The sequence below is a fragment of the Euwallacea similis genome, chromosome 16, assembly GCF_039881205.1.
Source record: "Euwallacea similis isolate ESF13 chromosome 16, ESF131.1, whole genome shotgun sequence".
In the NCBI taxonomy this organism is placed as follows: domain Eukaryota; kingdom Metazoa; phylum Arthropoda; class Insecta; order Coleoptera; family Curculionidae; genus Euwallacea; species Euwallacea similis.
Window position 1 is genome coordinate 684,077 of NC_089624.1, and position 22,072 is coordinate 706,148.

The following is a 22,072-nucleotide window of genomic DNA, read 5'->3' on the forward strand; positions in this document are numbered from 1 at the left end:
GTAGGTTTATGAAGAAATTAATGCTTATTTAAAGAAAATATACCGGCTCCTCAATCGATTAAATATTACAGACCTGTTTACTTAGAACAAAATCTTAAAAAGCACAATCTTTTTAAGAACTGGAAAATCTCTAGGCAACAATTTGGCAACAACGAAAGCTGATGGCTCATCAGCGCGAATCTTTTCGCGACGCCACCGGCTCTTCGCGCTCACACACGTTTCCAAACCTGACGAAACGGCGCGCCGTTGTCGCTGCTCGACGAAGGGGAAGGGGCAACGTCGCGCTCTGTGCTGTCACTCATTTAGTCCGCGAAGGCGCTGCTCGCGAGAAGGTTGCTCGCCGCCACTTGTTCCTGATACTCATTTGTTTTTCCCCTGATTGACACGATTGCGGCGAGTGACAGTCGTGACGCTCTCATCGCTTTGATGCGCCCGACGTCGACTGACAGTTGTCATTGCCGATCGCCCCCGATCATTAACGATGTATACGACTATGTGATGTGTGTTTGTTTATCTACTGGTTATCATTTGTTTGTATCTTGTTGTTGTAAATAAAGTATTGCCGCACGCACTAAACAACCTGTTGACGCGCCCCGAGCCCCCCGAAGCCCGTGCTGGGAGGCCAGACGTTTTAGGTTAAACTATGAACTGAAGTTTGTGGTCTAAAATGTGAAAGAACAATCAGTCAAAATTTTGCGCCACTTGAGGAGGCTGGAGGCGGCCGCCCCATCCACTAAGATGCCCAGGAGAAAGCAAGACTGCCCCAAGCGAATGAAATGTAAGTCAATGTATATTAGTAGTTGTTCTCAAAATAATAACGTTCCTAACACAAATGAGTCCAGTTATCGGTTTTCGGAAACCTTAAGTGTCATCGATGAACCAAACCAAACAAAAATGTTAAAAGAGTCGAACGGCATTCGGTTCGCCAACGAATTTTCAAAGGAATTTACTCCCGGTTTATTCGGTGTTGGCGCGCTTGTCACCCTCGCAAACTCGTCGTGTAAACACGGTCTTTTTTGAGGCATTCCATTCAATTTGCGGCTATTTGTTGCACACAGGCTTTTTTGTTCTATTTATCCACTTCAGGATGAACAGATTTCCATTAGTTACTGAGTGGCTGATTTTTGAAGATTAATGTTCACTTTTACGCAAAATACTTTGCTAAATATCGTCGAGCAGAACTCATTTGATACTGCTCTCATTTCATCTCACCTGAATTATTCTTGTTTAATTTGAATATAAAGAATTTTACGAGTTGATTTTCGCTAGTAATCCCAGGCAGCTATAAAGCTGCATCTAACAACAGATTTTTAAATTTCCTGTTCAGCGCATTAGCAGCCACTTGTTGAATACATACACTCGTTAGGCGAGAATTTTTTCAAATGTCGACTTTGTCAACTCTCGCTTTGCGAGAATTTTCTTTTTTCTCTGCTTTATTCTTACTTGCAGTTTATCGGGAGGTGCGACTGCTAGCGATCAATGTTCATCATTTTCATTCGAAACGTTCAATAGGATTAAGAATATCAACCATATAAACGTTAAGTTGTTATTTTTCCCCATGTGGTTTACTACCTAGCTGAATGAATAATCAAAATTAACGAGAATCAATGACGAGGAATGACGAACGTATTTATAAGATTTATTTTATTAATCTTATTAAAACAGTTGCAAGATTTTATTTTTTATGTCAGATATGTTAACTTCCTTTTCCCCCGTAAAGTGGTTTCTCCAGGCAGTGACTGTCAGTTCCGTTCATTAATAAAAAATTTAAAATGCCATATAAATGTCATCAGATCGTAGTTTGCTGTCGGATAAATTAGAAAAGGAAGAGAACATTCTAGTGGATAAAAAATCAGATAAATTTCGTTGTCAAGTCACTTGTGACTCATCACGTTTGAATGTCGTTCCTTTTCTAACTGTGACTATTAGCACTCTTTCATGATTTTATTCATGGGACCGTGAGATACCAGCCGAGCTCAGATTTTTAGCTTCTTCCAAAAGTACTCGAGATGCGCTCTACTGATTTTGATACAAACAGGTCTCGTTACTTCTTACTATAAAGAAAGCACGAGAAGACAAGCAATAAAATATCCGGCCAAATCTAAGACTCTGCAAAGATCTCTACGAAAACCAATAGCTGGTACAATATTATAAGATACAAATTGCAAAGTTTCCAGTGACAGAGGCCTTAAAACGGCGCTGAAAGTGGAAGCCCTTTGCTTATCTACCGCTAATTTCTCGTATTTTCCGACTACTTGTAAGTTTTAGCTTAGAACAAAATCTGAATGAATATCAAAATTAGAGGCATCGTGTTAAGCAGTTGATGAAATTAGAGTTGTAAACATGTAAGAGTCGTAAGGCTTTATTTTTGACTTCTATAATCTTTCTTAATTCTATGCCCATTTAACCGACCCTCTGCCCATTATCGTAGATAATGAGAATCGAATTGCAAAGACCTCTACGAAAACTAATAGCTGGTACGATATTATGCGATATAAATTGCACAGTTTCCAATGACAGGTCACCTAAACACGATTTCACTGCTGTAATATTGAGACCTTTCCACCCACACGGCCAAGAGCTTAGACATGATTTAAGCTATATTATGGTATCCTTCCACCCCTGTCCTGATACTGAATGCTCAATTCTCTCCAAAAAGCCGTAAAGTTGGCCTATTTATGATAGACTCAGGACGTTTCGCCCCCGAGTGCTTGTCGCACGTTCGTCCATCCGATATCTCGCGTAGGACGTTTCGAAATTTACAACGTGGCCCCAGCTTTACGTTGACAGGCCGTTGTTTTCTTCTCGAAAGGCGGCCATTATTTAGAAGGTCCATGGAAATGGAGAAAGAAATGAGCTGAAATCAAGTAATCGGATCATCACCATCGTCAAGTCGAGCGTGGCGGTTTAATTACTCACAAGTCAGCGAGATGAAATATAGATTTGGGATCAATATCACCTGTAATTAAGCCACATCTATCACAACATTCCGACTCGATGTGAATGTTCTTCGGTAATGTGCGTGCGTATGCAACATGGCGGCCGCAGATCGCAGAGATAAGACGTCGCATCGCGGGCATTTTTCAATCGAAAGAAACCTGTTCCGGTGGCTTCCTTTTGCATATCGCTCCGAGAAGACTTTGGGTCGAGGGAGCAGAGATAGGCACAATATAGTGGGACTGAAGCCTCACGGAATTCTATTATTCACTCAACGCCACAAGCAAACCCTATGGGTGTTATATCATTTAAATATTAACCATTTCAAGGTCATTCCGAAAAGACGAATTTGACTGCGTATTGCAGGGACTACGATAAGTATCGGCTTTATGGGAAATGGGCGGGGGGAGCGAAATTGGACGATGGTCCAGGGTCGCGGACCAGGAAGGGTGTTGGACTTTCTTTGTCGGCGGTTTTTCTTGGGGGTAGGGGGGCGGTGATTAAAAAGTTCACCCGAGCCGTCACACTTGCGAAGGCCGTCTTTCGTCACAATAGGACCAAAAGACTTACTTAAAAGGTCTCGTCAATTATAGTCTATAACTTTTGGACTTCATAATAAAAATCTTAACCCGAACTAACCTAAATATGTCAAGAAAAGCGATAGACAGGCTGTTTCGTAGAACTCATAAATCCACATATTAAGAGTGTGGTTTGGTTAGTTCAGGTTATTTTTCCTTTCAAGCCGTTTTTGTGTCGTAGAACTTTTTCCATTTAACCAAAAACGTCACCTTTTCAACGTAATTGCGATGTTCTTCTTGTGTGCGATTTTTGGAAAGGAACCGTTTTAATTTCTATATTTTACAGTTATTGATTTGTCGTATTGGTTTACATATGCGCGTGATGTTTTTCGCAAATATTCCATTCTTCTAACGAATGTTAACTGCCATCCCTCAGGAACTAAACGTACCCACACTACTATATTATTTCTCATTTTCCAAGTTATTAATTAAAATCTGATTATAAAAATTTCATGAAATTTTTTATCGTTTATTAATAGTTTTATCGGCCATGTTTGAGGTAGGTATATCAGTGTTCGTATTCATTTAAAAATCTGGCTTAGGATTAAATATTATAGCCCAGTGTTCATTTTCATTTTTCATTTTAAAATTTTCATCTACATCAAGTGAATCTATTAAAATACTGAAGCGTGCCGGGGTCAACGGTTTAGTTATTTTACGGTATATCCAGATTTTATGACATTTCTGATCTAATGTGCAATTCTAAATATGTATATTTTCTTACACTACTGAAGCGACCTAAAATTCTTACTTTTGTTTCAAATCGAGGGTCCAGTTTTCATCAGATTATTTTATTTTGATTAGTTTTAGTTTAGGTTAGTTCAAGTTGCTTCGGTTTTAGTTATCTATGCCATATATAAACATACTATACTATAGGTTGTATATATACATATATGTACGTATATGTATGTATATGTAATTTGAACCTATAGTATAGTATGTCTTCCATACCTCATAGCGGTAAGGATAACTGCACAATAGATTAGCTAATTATCTGATTAGGAATTTCTTAGAAGCCAATAGTGACGTACGACAGCTTCAAGAAAAGTATGTTTGCCAATAAATCAAGCACTTTGTCGATAATTCCAGTAAACACTTAAACTGAAAGAATCTTAATATTTCTACTGATTATGAATATTCATGCAAATCTGCTGGTTAGCCATCCGCAATGCAATTGATGGAAAAGACTGGTATAGCGACTTCAAGGCAAAACAATTTAGCTTGCACAGTAAGAACTTTAACCCAAATGGCTCTAACTTTCACTTGAAGGCTAAGTAAAATCCATTAAGTCGCATATATATAGACACTTGAAAATAATACGCCGCCCAAAGAGGCTATCCGGCACTGTCTACAAGACCGTAAAACATTTTATTACACAATAAAGGCCCAGTTTGATCCCCTAAATGACAGGTTATAAGCCAATTTGCGGACGTTGCCGAGCCATTTAGTTTTTTCCTCGGTGCTATTTTTGAAATCGACCCTTTGGGTTGATGAAATTCTGATGATCATAGTAATCAGTCATAACCGGCATATTACATGGTTTAATTTCATTCGATCAGATAACAGGTTTGTAGGTAAATTGCCTTCTTAGTGGTGCAAATTGTGGCGACAACAGTCCTCTGAACAATAAAAAATCCCGAAAGCAGGCTAATTATTATTACAATCATTAGTTCCTAAAGAAGATATTACAAAATAAAATAAAACAAGATTATTAGCACATTAACTGTAATTAATGTTCTGGGCGGCCATTAGCATGGTATCGTCTGCATGCGGGCTTTTAGAAATCATATTATGAATTAATATCGAATATTTCAACGTATATGCGAACCCAGAGAAATAACAAATCATCTATAAAAAAAATCGTTTAATTTAGTTGATAAACAAAATTGTAAATCACTTCTGATGGACGTTAAAAACATTCATCTAGCTCAACTTCTGGCCTCTGATGTATCACCTAGCAAAGATGCAAGTAAAAACGGCACGATCAACCGCAAGTACGACCAAACAGGATGTGTCGTAAAAGATGTATTTAATATCGTAATTTAAATTATAATTTACATATTTCTCTAATTAATAGCCCAACGTATTCAAGACCCGTGGCGAGTTTCAATAGTAAAAATTGCCTGTTAACAGCATGTAATAATGTGTATGGGAATGTTTGTTATATCAGGTGGATTCTGTATATCTTAGTGCATCGACCAATAATAATAATCGTGTGTAATAAAACAAGTGTGTTAGCGATGCTTTTTAGGGAAATATGAATGAATACACTTTGAGATGAATAAAAAAAAATTCTAAACTAGATTGCATGAATCCATATCGTTCTAAAATTATCTAAAAGTTTCAATGCGAGAATTATGATGGATGAGGAGAATTCGTGAATTTATGAAACATTTTTTTCTCACAGACATAGCAATAAAATTTCTGTCAGTGTTATTTCTACGGTACAATAGGTGGTGAATGGAATACTCAATTTTAAAATGAGACTTCTGACACTAAATTTTCATAACTATCAAACGTAGGTTGGAGTGAAAAAAAAACGCAGTTTTTGAGGAAAACATTAGTGAATATGTAAAAAATTGTGTTAACTCCGTGCAGAATATGAAAGTGCCTGAAGACGATATAAATAGTAGGAAAAATAGAGTGAATGTGGCGAATGTGAAAATCTATGAACAAGACGAAAGAATGTATAAAAAAGAAGGGAAAATTCATGATAATTGGAACATCTGGATTGGAAAAGTACTACCACTGAACTAACCAAGAAGGAACTGATGGAAGGAAGAGGAAATGCTATTAAATGACTAACTTACAGATAGAAAAAGTATTATATTCCTTATCGTTTTCCGGGTTCTGAAGCCTTGTTTCAAGGACATTTCGTCTGCATCTGCGGTGAACATAGTCCAAAGCGATAAGGCAATGAGTAATCTTCTGTGCTCGCCGATAAAAATTGAGGAGGCAATTTGATTGTCATAGTTATACTTGCCATCATCCCATGCTATAAGCTGTCCAAAATCCATAAGCGGGAGATATCATTGAAACAGATAATTAGCGTTATAAGAAGTCCCACATACGAAGACGTTCTCATTGGTTCTGATGTGGTTTCCTTAACTAATGAAAATGGTGCTAATCAAAGAAGTAATGGAACACATTGAAAGAGAATTTTCACTAGACATTGCCAAACTGTTCAAATATTGCTTAGAGCAAGTTCTATGAGCAAACTAATTTGTAGAAAATCTCTATTCAGTGCTCGTGCAATGTTCACTTAAGATCGGACAAAAAAGTTTAAATACATTAGAATAACGGTTTAAAAGCACTAAAAAATGTGCGTGCTTAAAGAATTCATTAAATGGCACATGGCGTCAATAGTATTTTCCACTGTCAATCACGGTCTTACCTAGCGTTGCATAAAAAACTGCATGAATGTAAAATGCACGGGTCATGCTTTATTGTGGCATTTCTTTCTTAGGAAATCGTAGCTTAAATAAATATTGAAAAATTGTTGGGAAATTAGAGCTGCAAGTTAAGCTGTATTTGTCTGCCCATTTCTGGCACAGAAAAATTCTCTGAATATTATTAGTTTCTTCCCTATGCTCCCTTTTGATTGATTTTAAGGATTTAACGTTCGCACTCTTAGATACATAAATTGTAATACATACGTAATACATCCAAAATTATTGATCTGTTAGAAGAATCAACAGGCGAGTATACGAGTAACTTCAATTAAATAAAATGATTATAATAGTGAATTATATTCTTGCTAAGTTATTTAGCCTAATAGGTTAATCTACGATTAAATGTTTTCAAGGGTTAAGTTATTAAGGTGGTGCCAACTTTAATTGTTTTCCATAGAAAGTAATGCAAAATATTAACTTGTCGCTAAAGTTAACAGCACATTAATAATTTAGCTCTAATCAGTTCGTTCGTTTCACAAGCCGGGCTTGAAAATTCAGGCGCACTGCCTCGTCCTAAGCAGTTTCAACTTTTTTTCACTAAACTAAAGCCAAAAAATGGTCGGTTGCTATGCCTTTAAAAATCCAACGACTGCAGCTCCTTATTAAAGTTTCTTTATCTCCCTAATTCTAAAGCAATTTCCCACTTAATTTAAGGACTCCCACTCCTAGCTGCAACGTCAACTCCTCCGACTTGCATCCACCCGGTATACTGGGAAGAAAAACTAGGGCGAATAACGAATATGAAATCAATGCCACTCCAGAATCCCGCTGCAGTTGCACTCGGAGTGTCCCTGTCCGTCTCCAGATTGAAACGTCGACGTCTCCTTGCAGTGACAGGCAGGCGGGGGACCCCCCGGGGGAGTGGAGGGGGAGAGGTCCCCGAAGGGGGGGATAAAGGGGGTATTGTCGCCGGTGCCCGGGCAGACGTCTTTTGACCTGAACGTGCATCGCTTTGAGCCACAGACTGATCGATCGACGGCTGACGGGCTGACGGGAGACGGACAGCTCAGAAACTGGGAGAAAGGGGGGTTGGAACGAGGAGGGGGATGCCGTCAGGCGACGCTACTGACTGACCTGGGAGAAAATGCAGTTTGGCGTACGGGGGAAAGGGGGCAACGCGATGCGGCATTCTTTGTTCTGTTTAAGGTGTGCCCTTGTTTCGATGAAGGGATTCTATTTGAAACGTCAGCTTTCATTATTGAAGGCAATCAGTTTATGAAAATGTATATGAGAAAATGACATGTTGCAATCCTAAAGATTTTCTGCATCACATTATTACATGCACGATATTTTAACAGTTTCCTTGTTTGGCTACAGACCTCCTGATTTGTGTCGTTTACACAGTCGTCTCTTCAGGTTTCTGACAGATAGTTAGCCGTACCACGCAATGAAGAATTGCGATGTTACACAGACTTCCTCCTGTTTGTTTCCAGGTAGAAGGTTTGGGTTTTTACACCCGAGTGGTTTATTTTGAAACTGACGATGATTACTGTTCTCTTCTTGATTTTTATTCCTTTTTAATATCTACACTGGAGCTGTTTTGCAGTCGATACTTGTAAGTTGTCATGTTGAATGCAGAAACTGTTATTTCCTGTAGGCTTTAACCACAGTGTAGCAAGTGGGTATATGTAGTTTCTCGCGAATAACTTGATACTTCCTGAATATAGTGAGACGATCTGAAAAGCCATGCCATGCTAAGTACAGTAAGAAAAACTCACTGGTCGACGACAAAATTTGAAATCTGAGCGCAGCAATGCCTCTTGATGGTCTGAGACCAATTAGGTGGTTAAGTACGTGATTTACTTACTGTTTTAGGACAGTAAAAATTTCTCTTTCATAGTCACCTCGAAAACAACTAACAAAATTACTCGAGCAGTTTGTTTTTCTTCGCAGCAGTACAGCGTCGCATTGTACCATAAGGGGTTGCGCTCTTCGTAACAATATCGTCCAGGCAAAGTTTAAAGGCAACTGTAAATCTTTACATACCGGGCAAAATTTTATAAATTTTAATTGTCTTTATACGTTTACCGGTTCGTAACAGGTAAATTTCATGCAAAAACCATAAGATTGAGTAGTTGGTAACAATTATTTTTGGGTGTAAAAGCGTTTAACTGGACTGAACAGATGCGTGGTACTCATCGTTCTCTGGTTATGTTTTATCATTATTTCCAACGTCACGTAAATAAAATATTCAATAAAATAGATGAGCTTTAATCAAACGGTCGCTATCAACTCCGAAACACGGCCATTTTAAAATTCTGCCGATTTATCAAGTCCGGCAAAAAACTTCGTAATTAATTCGTTTCAATCGTTAAATTTAAACAAAATCCTGGACACAACCGGGTTTTATTTATTATATAAAATATGTCCAATACCTGATTCGAAACCTGAAAACATTAATTCACTCCATTCGGACGTTTCATCATACTGTACGGTGATTAATCTGCTGATGAAACAGAATTTATTTGATTGTTTTTCGTTATTTATTGCAAAATTTAAAAGGAAAAACAGTTTTATGGCCGGAGTGACTCGATTAATATGCAAAAATGTCCGGCCCGAAAAAGGTTAATGTCGAAACGCTTTTTTGATCCGAGTGATTTCTATAAAAATATTGCGTCTGATGTTTTAAAGCTGACGTTTTGAAATGATCTCCATATATTGGAAAGGTCCGGTCATTATCATTATAATGGTCGTTAATTATTATGCGTAATTGCCATCTCGAGATATAAGTTAGTAAAAAGGAAACGTTAAAGTGTATGATAGGACACATTCCGTTATAATTGAAGTTCAGCCTGACTTGATAGTAGGGAGAAAGTATTCCCCACCAACCTGTTTACCCCTGAAGAATGTTTTTCTCTGGTTTAGGTGTCGACGAGGGGCCAGATTTGATGACGAGGTCTCGATAAATGGTGAAAACTCAATATGCAGTATATTTGCCATTATAGAAAGGCTTCAGATTCCTGCAATGTCGTAAAGTAAAGACATTTTTCCAAGTTTACATTATAATAATTTACTGTGCTTACTTATAGCGAGAAATTTGCTATGATGGTAGTCATACATATATGAAAAAGTCTTTTACAAATAGAATTATTTAAGCTATGAATAAGTAATGGCCTGTCATAGAATGGGTTTCCTGTTCTTGAATAACTAGATCAGAAAAAGATCTTAAAATTGACTGACTAAATGATGACTGAATTTATGTCAATGATGTGATCTGGAATATTGGTCTGATCAGCACAACACCAATGTTTTGCCCTGGTATTACAATAGATGGAGTAAAACATCAAAACAATATAACAGATCTAGAAAATTCCTAAAACGTCAAAGCTGAGATCATAGAGCGCTTATATATCGTGATTTTTAATCCGATTCTTGGATCGAATAAAGCTCATATCAACTTTAAAAATATAGATATACACGTTCAGAATCGAAATTTAGATCAAAATGAAGAAACTGCATCAAATCCTCTTTTTCAAGAGAATTGTACCGAAATTGATGATGTGAATTGTATATCAAAGGTGGTATTTAGTGGGATAAGGTCGGGATTAGAAACCAATTAAGACTGAAATAACATATGAGTCAAACTGAATCTGTTCTTTTTGGATATTCTTCTCTTTCTGAATTACTTTCTGTTCTTCTGTAATTCTCCCTTCAATAATTTTAAATTATTGAAATTGAGCTTCCATTAGATGGAATAATCAAATGGGTTCGGTATCACTAAATAGATGCAATTGATTCAAACTTCTACCGATCTAATCAAAGAATCGGATGGATTTTTACTCCAATGTATCCTTACTCACAGAGCTCCAAAACACCTACGAATTAAGTCTCATAACCAATATCCATAGAACGAACTTTATTTGTGTTATTAAGATATCTTGGTAGATACCTCGCCATTACTATTATTTGGCAATTGAAAGCACTATTATATTTAAACTTATAGTTTTCTATGTTCAAATAAACAGGGTGATAGTGAGTAATAAATGAAAAGTGAAACAGGTGCCCAGTCTATAAAACTAATGATAAGAGAGCTAGTTGAGATGACTGATCTTTATGTGGCATTGTACTAGGATCTATACAGGGTGTTGTTGTGGTGAACGTACAAACTTTGAGGGTTGTCTTCTCTCAATAAATGTTGAAAAAATTAAAACAACAAAATGTTCACCAATGTGTCATTTTCATCACACATGGTGTCCAGGTTAACATCTTTGTGTTAACACTGTCTTCAGCTCATATTATTTAACACTGGTTGCATATTTGGCCATAGAAGTAACATATTGCTCCCTGTATAATATGACAGGCAACTAATTATAACTTTGAGCCCCATTGGTACCGAACCTGTTTAAAATATGCAAAACTTCAGAGTTGAATTTTTATGGACTCTTATTTTGGTTTTTTGATTTTTTCGGCTGCGCTAGTTTTGAGAGTTTGAAGAAGGAGGAAATAATTGTCTTTATCAACCACAGTCAAAATTTCACATGCAGGGGAAAGATCTCTAGTACACTTATGAGATTGATTCTTGCATAAACTACACCCATCGCAATATTTGTAAATTCTTCTTCCAGGATCCAGAGAGTTGGTAAAAAGGGGTAAAGTAAACGCACGTACACGGGCGGTAAAAAGTTTTCCGGCAGGTACATCTATGTCTTACCCACAAAAAAAATTGACATTGACATATGCCATTTTGAATTTTGGGCAGCATAACTTTTTATAGTAAAGTGCTACTTTCAGCTTACAAATGCATGCAGTAAAATCATTTTACTGCACTTTCGTAGTAAGTAAAACCAACACTGATTATAATTTACTACAAGCATTTTTTCGAACTGTCCTGCAAAGTAGTATTCTAGGCGTATTTACCCATCCCTGACAGTGTTTCACTGGCAAAAAAAATACGATAAGTCTAGGTAATGAAAAACCGACTTTATCTCTCTTTTTAATCCTCAGTAAACATGAAGAGTGAGGCCTGAGTTGAGTGCATTACACTGCAAGGCTTTATACCATATTTTACGGGTTTTACTTGTCTAACAAATTATCCCATGCTGCCTTTGTTTCTTAAAAAATATTTTATTAAAAAATGAATCCGACCCTTCGAAATAACTTACATCAAACCAGTCGCAAAAAAAGGAAGAAAACTCGGCGAAGCATTTCAGTAATCAAAAGGCCAAATATTAAGGAAAATTAATACAGTAAAAAAGCCAAATTTATTGAGACAAGGCCTCGGCTCGGTCACAACTCAGGCATTTTATGAACTTGATCCGCCATTGCTTGCATGCTGAGTGTGTGTATTGTCAGTGATGTATACATTCGAGAAGCCAATAATTTAGCCGCTATAATGCTCTGCCCAAGAAATTATGGAGATCCTGCTTCAAGAAAGAATGTTTTTGATCCAACTGGCCTACTATGAACGCGGCCATTCGAATTGGACGTGATTTGTGTCTTATTAAAAAGGACGCTACCTGAAAATGTTTGTTTATGGTCTCAAAAATTTACGTTCATTTAGACAGAACTAATTAAGATAACTTTGTTCAAGGACAGCTTGCAGAAAGTGGCAATTAGGGCCGATACTGAGTGATTTACAAACTAATACCGATACAAACATTCGTTTCCAAATATCAAGATTTTATTGACTACGACAAGTATTACGATTGTCTCGCACCATTCCTTCAGTCAAATTGAGGTGAATGTGCGTGTTTAAATTCTTTGCTAAAATATCTTTTGCGTCGAGTAGATATTAACCTGTTTCTTTAATGCATGCAAAATCATCCATTAATGACCCCCACTAATGCATGATTTTGCATCGATAAATAGGCCTCGCTTGTGGTTTGCGTCCCACCAATCGTAATGCTGTATACTTGTCATGTGATGAGTGTCTGTAGATTTTCTTTTTTCAATCTCAATGAAGTTCAAAATTCGGTTTTCAATCTCTTTTTAATTTCTTTTTAATTTTTAATTCCGAAACTTTTTTACTCTCAAGGAAGAAGAGTGACTTTTTAATTCCGAAAGTTGAATTATTTATAATTTTATTGCGTTACGTTTTCTTTATTCACAGGTATATTAATGAGCGATTAATGCACTTGTTCATTAAATAGCTGTTATATCTTAAGCTGGATTTATAGTTTCGTTAACTTACGACGCAAGATGTAACGTTAAAACATAAGAAGAATGGACATGTCGATTGTTTTAAGCTTTTTTCTGTTTTGAGACGAACAAGTTAACATAAGACATGACATCTATCAAATCCATCATCAATGTATTATTTAATATAGATTCTTAACGACAATTTTTACGGCTTGCATTAAAGAAACTAGTAATCCAACTTTATCCTTCTTACGTCTTAGCCTTACGTTACGTACGTACTTTAACGGCATCATGAATCCCGCTTTACTTAAAGCCACTTCCAGTCAGGCCTGAGTCCATCATATTTAAACGTAACATTAATTATATTCTGCAAATTCTGCATATTCTGCGAATATTTTGAGATTTAGTTTGTGTTAGTTTTTGGTTCTGATTGCTTATATTTCTTCTGTAGTGCCACTTGTTACACAATAATGATTTTGAACCTCAGTAAAATTGTTTCGTTGCATAGTTTTTGCCTTAGTTGTTTTATTTAGAAAGTTGCATATCATACAACCTTGAATTACGAGAGAAATTACACATCCCTAACATAGACAGATCGATATCGTGGTGCGTAAACTCGACGGCGTGACTCGACGTAAAATTGTCTAACCATTCATTCAGCTCATTCATGCCGTGGCTCACGATGAGATGGCAAATATTGGGACGAGGACGGGAGGAAACGTTCCCTTTCTCAGCAATCGAAATTCGATTAAAATCCATGTGGAAAAAGAGACAATAAATAATTAAATTACTTCGACAAGGCGACCCATCAAATGCCCTTTGGGATATTAGCCGTCCAATATCTAATATCACTTGTCTGCTGTTCGGAAAGAAAAAGAGAATATTTCCAGTTTGATTTTCAATAATAAAGGGCTAAAAACAGAGACTGTCGCCACTGAGCCGTCAAAACGTCCTGCAAGCCTGCAGGAAGGGAATCAAGAAAACTAATTAAAACATCAAAGGTTTCCGGAGAACGACAACGTCGACGGACGTGAACCGTAACTGACGGTCCGATTGAAACGTCCCTTGTCTATCCCTCACTGAAAAAGGGTTCACGGAATGCGATTGGACAGGTTTCACCTTTTGAAGACTATATTGCTTTAACTAATAATTTAAGGTACCAGTTGTTGAAGGACCTGTGTTATTGTAGGAAATATCCCAAGTAGATAACCTGATACAGGTTTAATCGAGGGTTTAATAGAGTTTCGATAAAAGTGAAGATAAACGGCTCATTATGTCAAGTCTCGTAAAGAGTTGAATCTCGTCTCCTATGTTATGACAATAACACTTATTTGCGCGCCTAACCGACGACTGTATTTACTTAGGCCAGGCTCATTTAGTGCCATACCTCCTCGCTTAACTGCTTTTATCTAAGATCAGGTCTTTTTCACCGGTTTAAGTTATACATACCGGTTTCTGAACGCATTCCCACTTATGGGCTTTTAACCAGATTTATTTGAATTCTTCGAGAAATTAAATATCTGCGCGTAAATGTCTTTCGGTCGACGCAGAGGAAGGTCGTTTTATATTGACGATTTGATGAATAAATGCAAATTTTGTTTGGAGAACTGGAGTAAGTTGAATGACATTCGATAACTTAAAACAAATCTATGGTTGCTTGCTTTATGATTTGAAGTGTCGGGATGTTATGCGTATCACCCCACCAGGCCAAATTACAAGCAATTTGTCTCCATTTATCTTGAACAGAAGAGCGACCCATATTTTTTACTGCAATTTTCCAGCAAATTGCTTCATATAGTGTATTCAGCGTTTCGGAAAATAAGCGATTTAGACTTTCTCTTAACAGGGACTCTTCCTAATTCTCTTTTTTTTCTTTTTGCTTACATATCCAGAATATTTTTTCATTATCGTTTTGGTACTAAGTTTGCCAAAGTAATGTTTACCTCAGTAGACTCTAAGCACCATATTTTCCCATTATGTAAGGTTCATATATTTAACTCAAGATTTGAAACCATCTAACCATTATCAGTTGGTAAATTATGCATCCGTGTTGCATGTAATAGGCACAGTAAATAATGAATTAATCCATCTTTTTTGTTATGTAACAAACAGGGCGAAGCGTGATTCAACAACGCGCGTTACACCCATGCAGAACTTCATTGTTTGGTGCGCTTTAACATTATAAAGAATTATTGCATCAATCCTCTTTGAAGACGTTAACAAGAATGCGATTAAGTGGTACAAATGAGCGATGTCGCAATATAATTCAAATTTTCTTATCAGGCCTCTTAATTGGTACATATCCATCTATGAATAAAGTACTAGTAATACACTTTACAAAACTAATTAAATATACATACACTTGTTTAAATTGAACTTTATTGCTTTTTGCTATCTGTCAATTATTTCGAATCATTGGGAATAAAATGGAAATGTAGAAACGCAAACAACCATGTTAGCTACTAAAAATTTTACATTTAAACCAAATACGTTTTAGTAATTTCTCGGCTTTGCGGTACATAGAATAAATCAAGACAAAATTGAAAATTTTGCTTTAAAACTGAATATCACCATTTTCTGTGCAGCGGTAATAACATTCCATTTCTGAACATGCCATAGGACAATCGCATTTATGCAAATTTCAAAAGTGCTACAGGGTCATAAAAGTAAAATCGCCTAGGATCGCTTCAACATCAATTTAATTAATGGACATTGAAAAATATTACCAAAAAATTAAAAGAAAAGAAAGCGGGGTTGTCTTGTGAGTAGTACGAAAATCAGCATTCAGAATGGTTCACTTGTGACAATTTTCTTTCTATCTTGCCTGAATTTTAGTAGTCCTTCAGTTCTTCTCACATGTATGAATTTGTATAATAATTGGGATTTTATTATATTGTTCCAGAATTTTTCGCACCATAATTTTGGGGTCAATATTGTTACTTCTAAACGCTGTTACATTAAATATAAGTAAAAACTCCGAAAATCTGTCATATTCTGTTGCATTTTCTTCTGCTCTTCCCTCTTCTTTTTTTCTCCTTTTTTCAGATTGTTCCACATCATATTTTGGTGGATAAGTTAGTCATCAATTCTAATTAAGGAGAAAATATAATCAGAACTTTCAAAAAATTAGCAAAAATTTAAAATTGCCTCTACGTCACCTCCGGCCTCACCTCTTCAACTCTGTTACATCGAACATTGTTCTGTTGTCAGGGAATTGAATACAAGATGGTTTTAATACATCAGTTTTCACGAGTGAAGCTATGAGCGAGTTGTACGTAATGCATATGAATATTTGTACGTAACCACATTCGTACTATAATTTCAAGTGGGCTTGAAACTTCAATATATTTAAACTGAATCCTGATCCATTGATCGTATTTCACGAAGATGAAACGAAACTTGAATGGTTATTTAGCCAGAGAATCATATTTCACAGGCCTTCCACATATTTAACACTGGAACTAACCAAGTTTGTGTGTAATAAAAAGGATTTAATTATATCGTGATTTGGAGTCACCCGGATGAAGTAAATCCTGAATTATTTTGGGATTGGCTCGAACAGTTTGAGCTGCAAGAAATGTTGATTGCCCTATTTTTTGCGATTTTGAAAGTGCTGTTTAATGAAGGTTCTTAAAAATGTTTTTCCAATGCTCCAGGACATTACTGGAGGTAGCCAGAATCAATATAGGACCCATATCGCTCTATTAAACAGCACATCAAAAATTTTTACATTTTTACCAAAATGTCCGAAGGGAGCAAGTGTCTACTTTTTGCCACTTTCAAAATTCATATGTTCATATCTTGCGAATACGTAGAGCAAATAATTTTAAAAAATCGCTCAAATGAATCGTGTCGATGTGCTCGAGGTTCTTGCTTAAACGGCTTGTAAAATCTCTTTTGGTTTTTGAGGTACGGGATCACTGTTTATCCACATTATTTTATAAAAATCAATATACACATAAAATAAATTTGTACTAATATAAACAGTTTCATAAACAGTTTCATAAAGGTCATATTATTTTGAAGTTAGTAAAAAGGGTCAGATCAGATCTGTTTATATTTAATATGCAAATTCGCAGATTCGGGTAATTTTTAAACAAATAGTTATTTGTAACGCACTAATTACAAAATATTTTGAGATCACATATTTCATAATAATGGAAAGTTTTTTTTCGTTGATAAAGGTATTCTGTAAGCTGGAATTAAAATAGGATTATTATTAATACCTATCATTCCATTACAAGCGTTCTCTAAGGGAAATGCGATATGCTTTGTTTCTAGGCCATGCAAGTTGAGGAGGGTTCTGTTACTCATAAATCTATCACGGAGCACAATAATTAAAAAGAGTAGCATTAGTTCTGTTTCCAAGCCTATCACGATACGTCAACTGAATTTATTGTTACCAACAGACAGATTGTACCGATACAGGTCATGACATGGCCAGATATAAAAAAAAATAGAACAATCGATACATTCTTATTGTTTCTTGAGCTTCAACCTACAGAATGGGTTTCTATACTTTTCATGGTTAACACTGGTTATATTAGGGCTGTCTGGGAATGAACAGAAAAAGTTGTTATGAACATAAAGTCAGAAATGCCTTCGAAGAGCGAAAATAACGGACAAACCTATAGCTTTGCAAATGACTCTCAATAAATGCTTTTTTCTTAACTTAATACCTCGGACGCTATTAATAACCCACGAGTGTTAGCGAGGAGCTTAAGTTCTTCGAGTGAATAAACAGGTTTAAGTCATGAGTTTTACGCCACATTTTTTCAGCTTTGAACAAATTATGATGAAAAAATAACGATTAAATATCCATGATATTTCATTCTGGAAATGCAATGAATTTTATTTCAAATTGTCACCTGTGTTAATGGATTATTCTTTTTTTATCACTATGAATATCTCAAAATCGAATGAAACTATATTTATGAATGAAATCCTTTTTGGGAAACCAATTAACTGAGAGCATCAAAAATTTTGTATCGTAAAACGAAAAACGTAAAAAACGTAAAATGTAAAAAGTACGTATGCACCTATGAATCTATTAACTCCGAAAGAATATTGCCTAACAGTAAAGTTTTTGGACGACTCGTAAAAAATTTTAAGGAATGCGAAAGAACAAAAAGTGCATATGTTCTTGGTTTTTAATTAAAATTTGACTTAAAATACTACAGGTATTTAGGGAGTATACCATAGGACAGGGGAGAACCAAAAATCTTTTTAAATTTAGCAAAATTGTGCAGGAATATAAATCACATAAATAGGCAATTACTCGCATCTTTGACCAGTCCATTCATCGGACATGACTCTGGTAGATTTTGTTGAAAAATTAATGCTCATTCTTGATAAACGAAATATCACAGAATCAAATATATGCATAAAAGTGCAAGTTGCGTTTTTATGTATCTGAGTGGCGAAATGAAAAATATAATAAACTTATTCCCGAAAGGGCGAATCTATCTGTATCCATCTAGGTCGGACATCGATAAGCCTGAGGCCATAAAAACGTCAATAGTACATCACATAATCTGTGTACATTATCGACAGCAATTCCTGCAAAATATTCATGACTGCTCCATCCATGCATCAGGGCGAATGGTAAATGTCCGTTGACGTCGTGTCGTATCGCCGAAATGAATCATACTTTGCATGCATCAAACCCGTCAATCATTCGTCACATAGTTTCAGTTGTGCTTGTCGGGGGCTTTTCCATCAGCCCGACATAAACTTCATTGAAATATGAACTTGTTATTGCCGTCAGTTTATTATCCTGACAGTGGCGCAGTAGTGACAGTCGAAAAAGGAACCATAAATTGCGGTAAAGCAGACACGAGATAGTCCGAAGTCAACAGCATCAGAAAGGCTAGGTAGTACCCGGTAGAAGTTATCGGGTCGATCACGAGCACCGGCAGTTGATTTTAGGCGAACCGCTAATGAGGAATTCCGATCTTTTACTTAAAAAGTTAAAAAGACACTAACGAAGGCTATTTGTTAAGCCGGGTCTTGACTGACTTATCGGGTCCGATACGACGCGACGATATGTTCAGTTTTCGTGGCGATTTGTTGCCGTTTTGCTTCTTTTGCGGTTTGCGTTCAGATTTAATTGAGCGCAACTTCGTACCGAGCGCATGTATTATGCAGATAACGGACGACGACGGGTACGCCACTGTCACTCCCAATGGAACTTTATTGGAACTGAGCCGAACGGCCCAATATCGATTCCCCATTACAGCAGCAATTCGCACCATACACACAAAGAACCGAACGAATAATGATAATAATTATAATCCGATTGTGTGCACTGCCCAAATATTATAAATTACCCTCGCATTACGGACTATTACGGTGCATTACATAACGATCGTATTATTTCATATTATTTTATTACGCAATGTCGTATAAGGGCATAGTTGTGCTTGGTTGATGAGGACGAATATTGTAATTGTAATCCCGACAAATAAACCCACTTATAAAGGAGTAGCAAGATATGCAGTTTGTTAATTTTGTGTTTGTGATAAATGTTGCGTGAGAGTACAGTGGTGTTTCGTTGATGAGGGCAAATGTTGATACTTTAATATCGACGAGTAAATCGACTTATAAGGAGTAGCAAGAGATGCAGTTTATTGATTCTTTGTGTTTGTGATAAGCGTTGTGTGAGGGTATGATGGCGCTTGGTTGATGAGGGCAAATATTGATATTTTAATACCGACCAATGAATCGACTGATGGAGTAGTAAGATATTTGTTGATTTTGTTTTTGTGCTAAGAGTATTGTAAGGGTATCTTTAGCATCCAATGGTTATATGTTCTATTGTTTCTGGAATACCCTGTATACGTAAATAACCATTTTAATAGGTACTTTATTTTCATTTAAATACCATAAAAATAAAAATTTTTACCTCGCTTAGAAAGCTCTTAAATCAAAACTTGACAATTTTTAAAGCCGACCCTGTACACATCGCTAAGTGGCCGTGAAAAACAGGTGTATTTATCAGCCAACCTGTCAAAAGCGTTATTTTCCCAACGGAATAAAATGCTGCAAACTTCGAACTTTATCGGTATTGAAGAAACAATAATGCACTGGATGACGCTGTTCAAAGCACTCGATTGAGCCGGACATCTATCGGCCTATCGACGCGTCCATTGTGTCGGACGGTCGATATTTTTAGAAAACGAAACCTTTATGGGCTCATTTTTCTCGGGTTTCGGCTATTGTGGGCTGGAAGACTCTTTTTTTCTGTTCAGTTTTGTTCTGGTTGAAATTATATTCGCAACTAGTGGCTCCCTCGCGGGCTTTGAAGAAAAGGCAACTGGAAGACATTCTCCTTTCGAAGCCACTGTATGCCAACAAATTTAACTCTATTGTTACAAACGACAACAACAGCAACTATGCGGCCGTATGTCACGGTCTTAACCGAGAATCCCGGGGACAGACACAAAGATAAAGGTTGTTTTTTCTGCCCGATCTGTGACATTTGCTTAGTCGCAAATCTTGTGCAGTCAGCGGTCTCCACGTCACTTTTGAGTGATTTACGCGACTGAGAGGACCCGACTTGTCTCTTCTTGGCAACGGGCTTTACGTGTGTGCCCCGTGACTTGCAGGGTTAGAAAAGACATGTATCGTCTTTTATAGTATAAAACATAAGTTATTTTGAAAATACCCATTTTAAGCTATAATTATTATTATTAAACAAATTCCGGGTGTTACTTAATAAAACAATATTAAGTTTCTTCTGTGATAATCATTGGAGTTAGTAGTAGAATTTCTTTAGTTTTAATTATTTCTCATAAAAAGCCATTGAGAGAAATAGTATAGTCCAATGCCGGTAAGAAGGTAGTTACTTTTCAACGATGCCTCACCTAAAAATATTTTGCTTACTGTTGTCTGATGAGTACTAACGAGCACGAAACTGGTAACGGTCTGGCTTGGAATTTTGCGTCCACTGCAATATGGAGCGTTCTGTTTGTTGGTGCATGTCACTAACTTCGAATCACTTAGTATAACGTAATTACATTAATTAAGGACAAAATAAAGTAGGTAGTCGAATTCTTAAAGCCAGTTGCAGCATCCATAAAAAATCGACAGTAAATATTGTCAAAGCTCAATTTCACTTCGCATAATATAAAATTTTATTGTCGCAATAAAATAAGAGCGATTATTTTAAAATGCTGCAGATACCGTCGTAAATTATACTGACCTAGTTCCAGTTGGTTTCATGAAGATGTTTTCGATGTTCGAGATTTTGGATAAATCTGTCTTAATTTCAGCATTATGAAATTAACATGGAACTACTGACCGTCATTAGTTGGCTTTTAATCATTTTTTGAATTCGTCTGGTGAATTGAAATGTAATATTTTTACGACACTTGATGAAGTCAGCAGAAACTGGAAGGAAGAGAAGCTCAATATGAATTAAGGACCGAATTCGAGATAGCTATAATGCGTTCCTGAATGTTATTGATTTCCAGTTAATTCGTTGATCATTCGTGATCATGGTGATGTAGAGTTGAATACGTTCTATATATCTATTAAAATAAGTGCTGCACATCGCGGTTTTCGTAAGAGTTTCTTTGGACGTTTGTAACTATAATAGTTCCCTCAGCTTTGGCATGCGGCCAATTGTTGATTTCCGTTTACGAGAGCCATACTGGCTCTTCTGTATTGCGTCTTTATGTTCTCACTTTCTCCAGTCTGTTTGATAAGGGTTTAGAGAAATATTCCTTTTGGTTTGGAATTTTTAAGAGATTCACCAGACCTCAGCAACATACAAGTCATCACTTGAATAAAATGTAATAAACCAAAACACTTTTGCGCGCATGACGCAACTTGCTGGTATTTTGTTAAACCATCCGATACTTCGAGAATTATAGTTTTACAAATTGTACTTGAAAAATCCCTCCTTGATATGATGGTTGCTATAGAAAAAAAGTAATAATTATAGATAAGACTTCAATTCCCCAGACTTGGACAGACCTACTTATAAACATTTAACACTACTTAGAGCTTTTATTCATCACGAGA

The 22,072-nt window shown here is 36.4% G+C and overlaps 1 protein-coding gene across 2 annotated transcripts in view; it reads left to right on the forward strand.

Moving 5' to 3' along the window:
* Nucleotides 1-220: 220 nt before the first annotated feature.
* tio (tiptop) overlaps nt 221-22,072 on the forward strand; it is a 114,256-nt gene continuing 92,404 nt past the window's right edge. For both annotated transcript variants that reach the window (XM_066398059.1, XM_066398057.1), the window contains exon 1: nt 221-778. Coding sequence is in view for 1 of the 2 variants with exons in the window: in XM_066398057.1 (XP_066254154.1) it covers nt 739-778 (40 nt within the window). In the remaining variant the exon portion in view is untranslated. The remainder of the gene's footprint in view (nt 779-22,072) is intronic.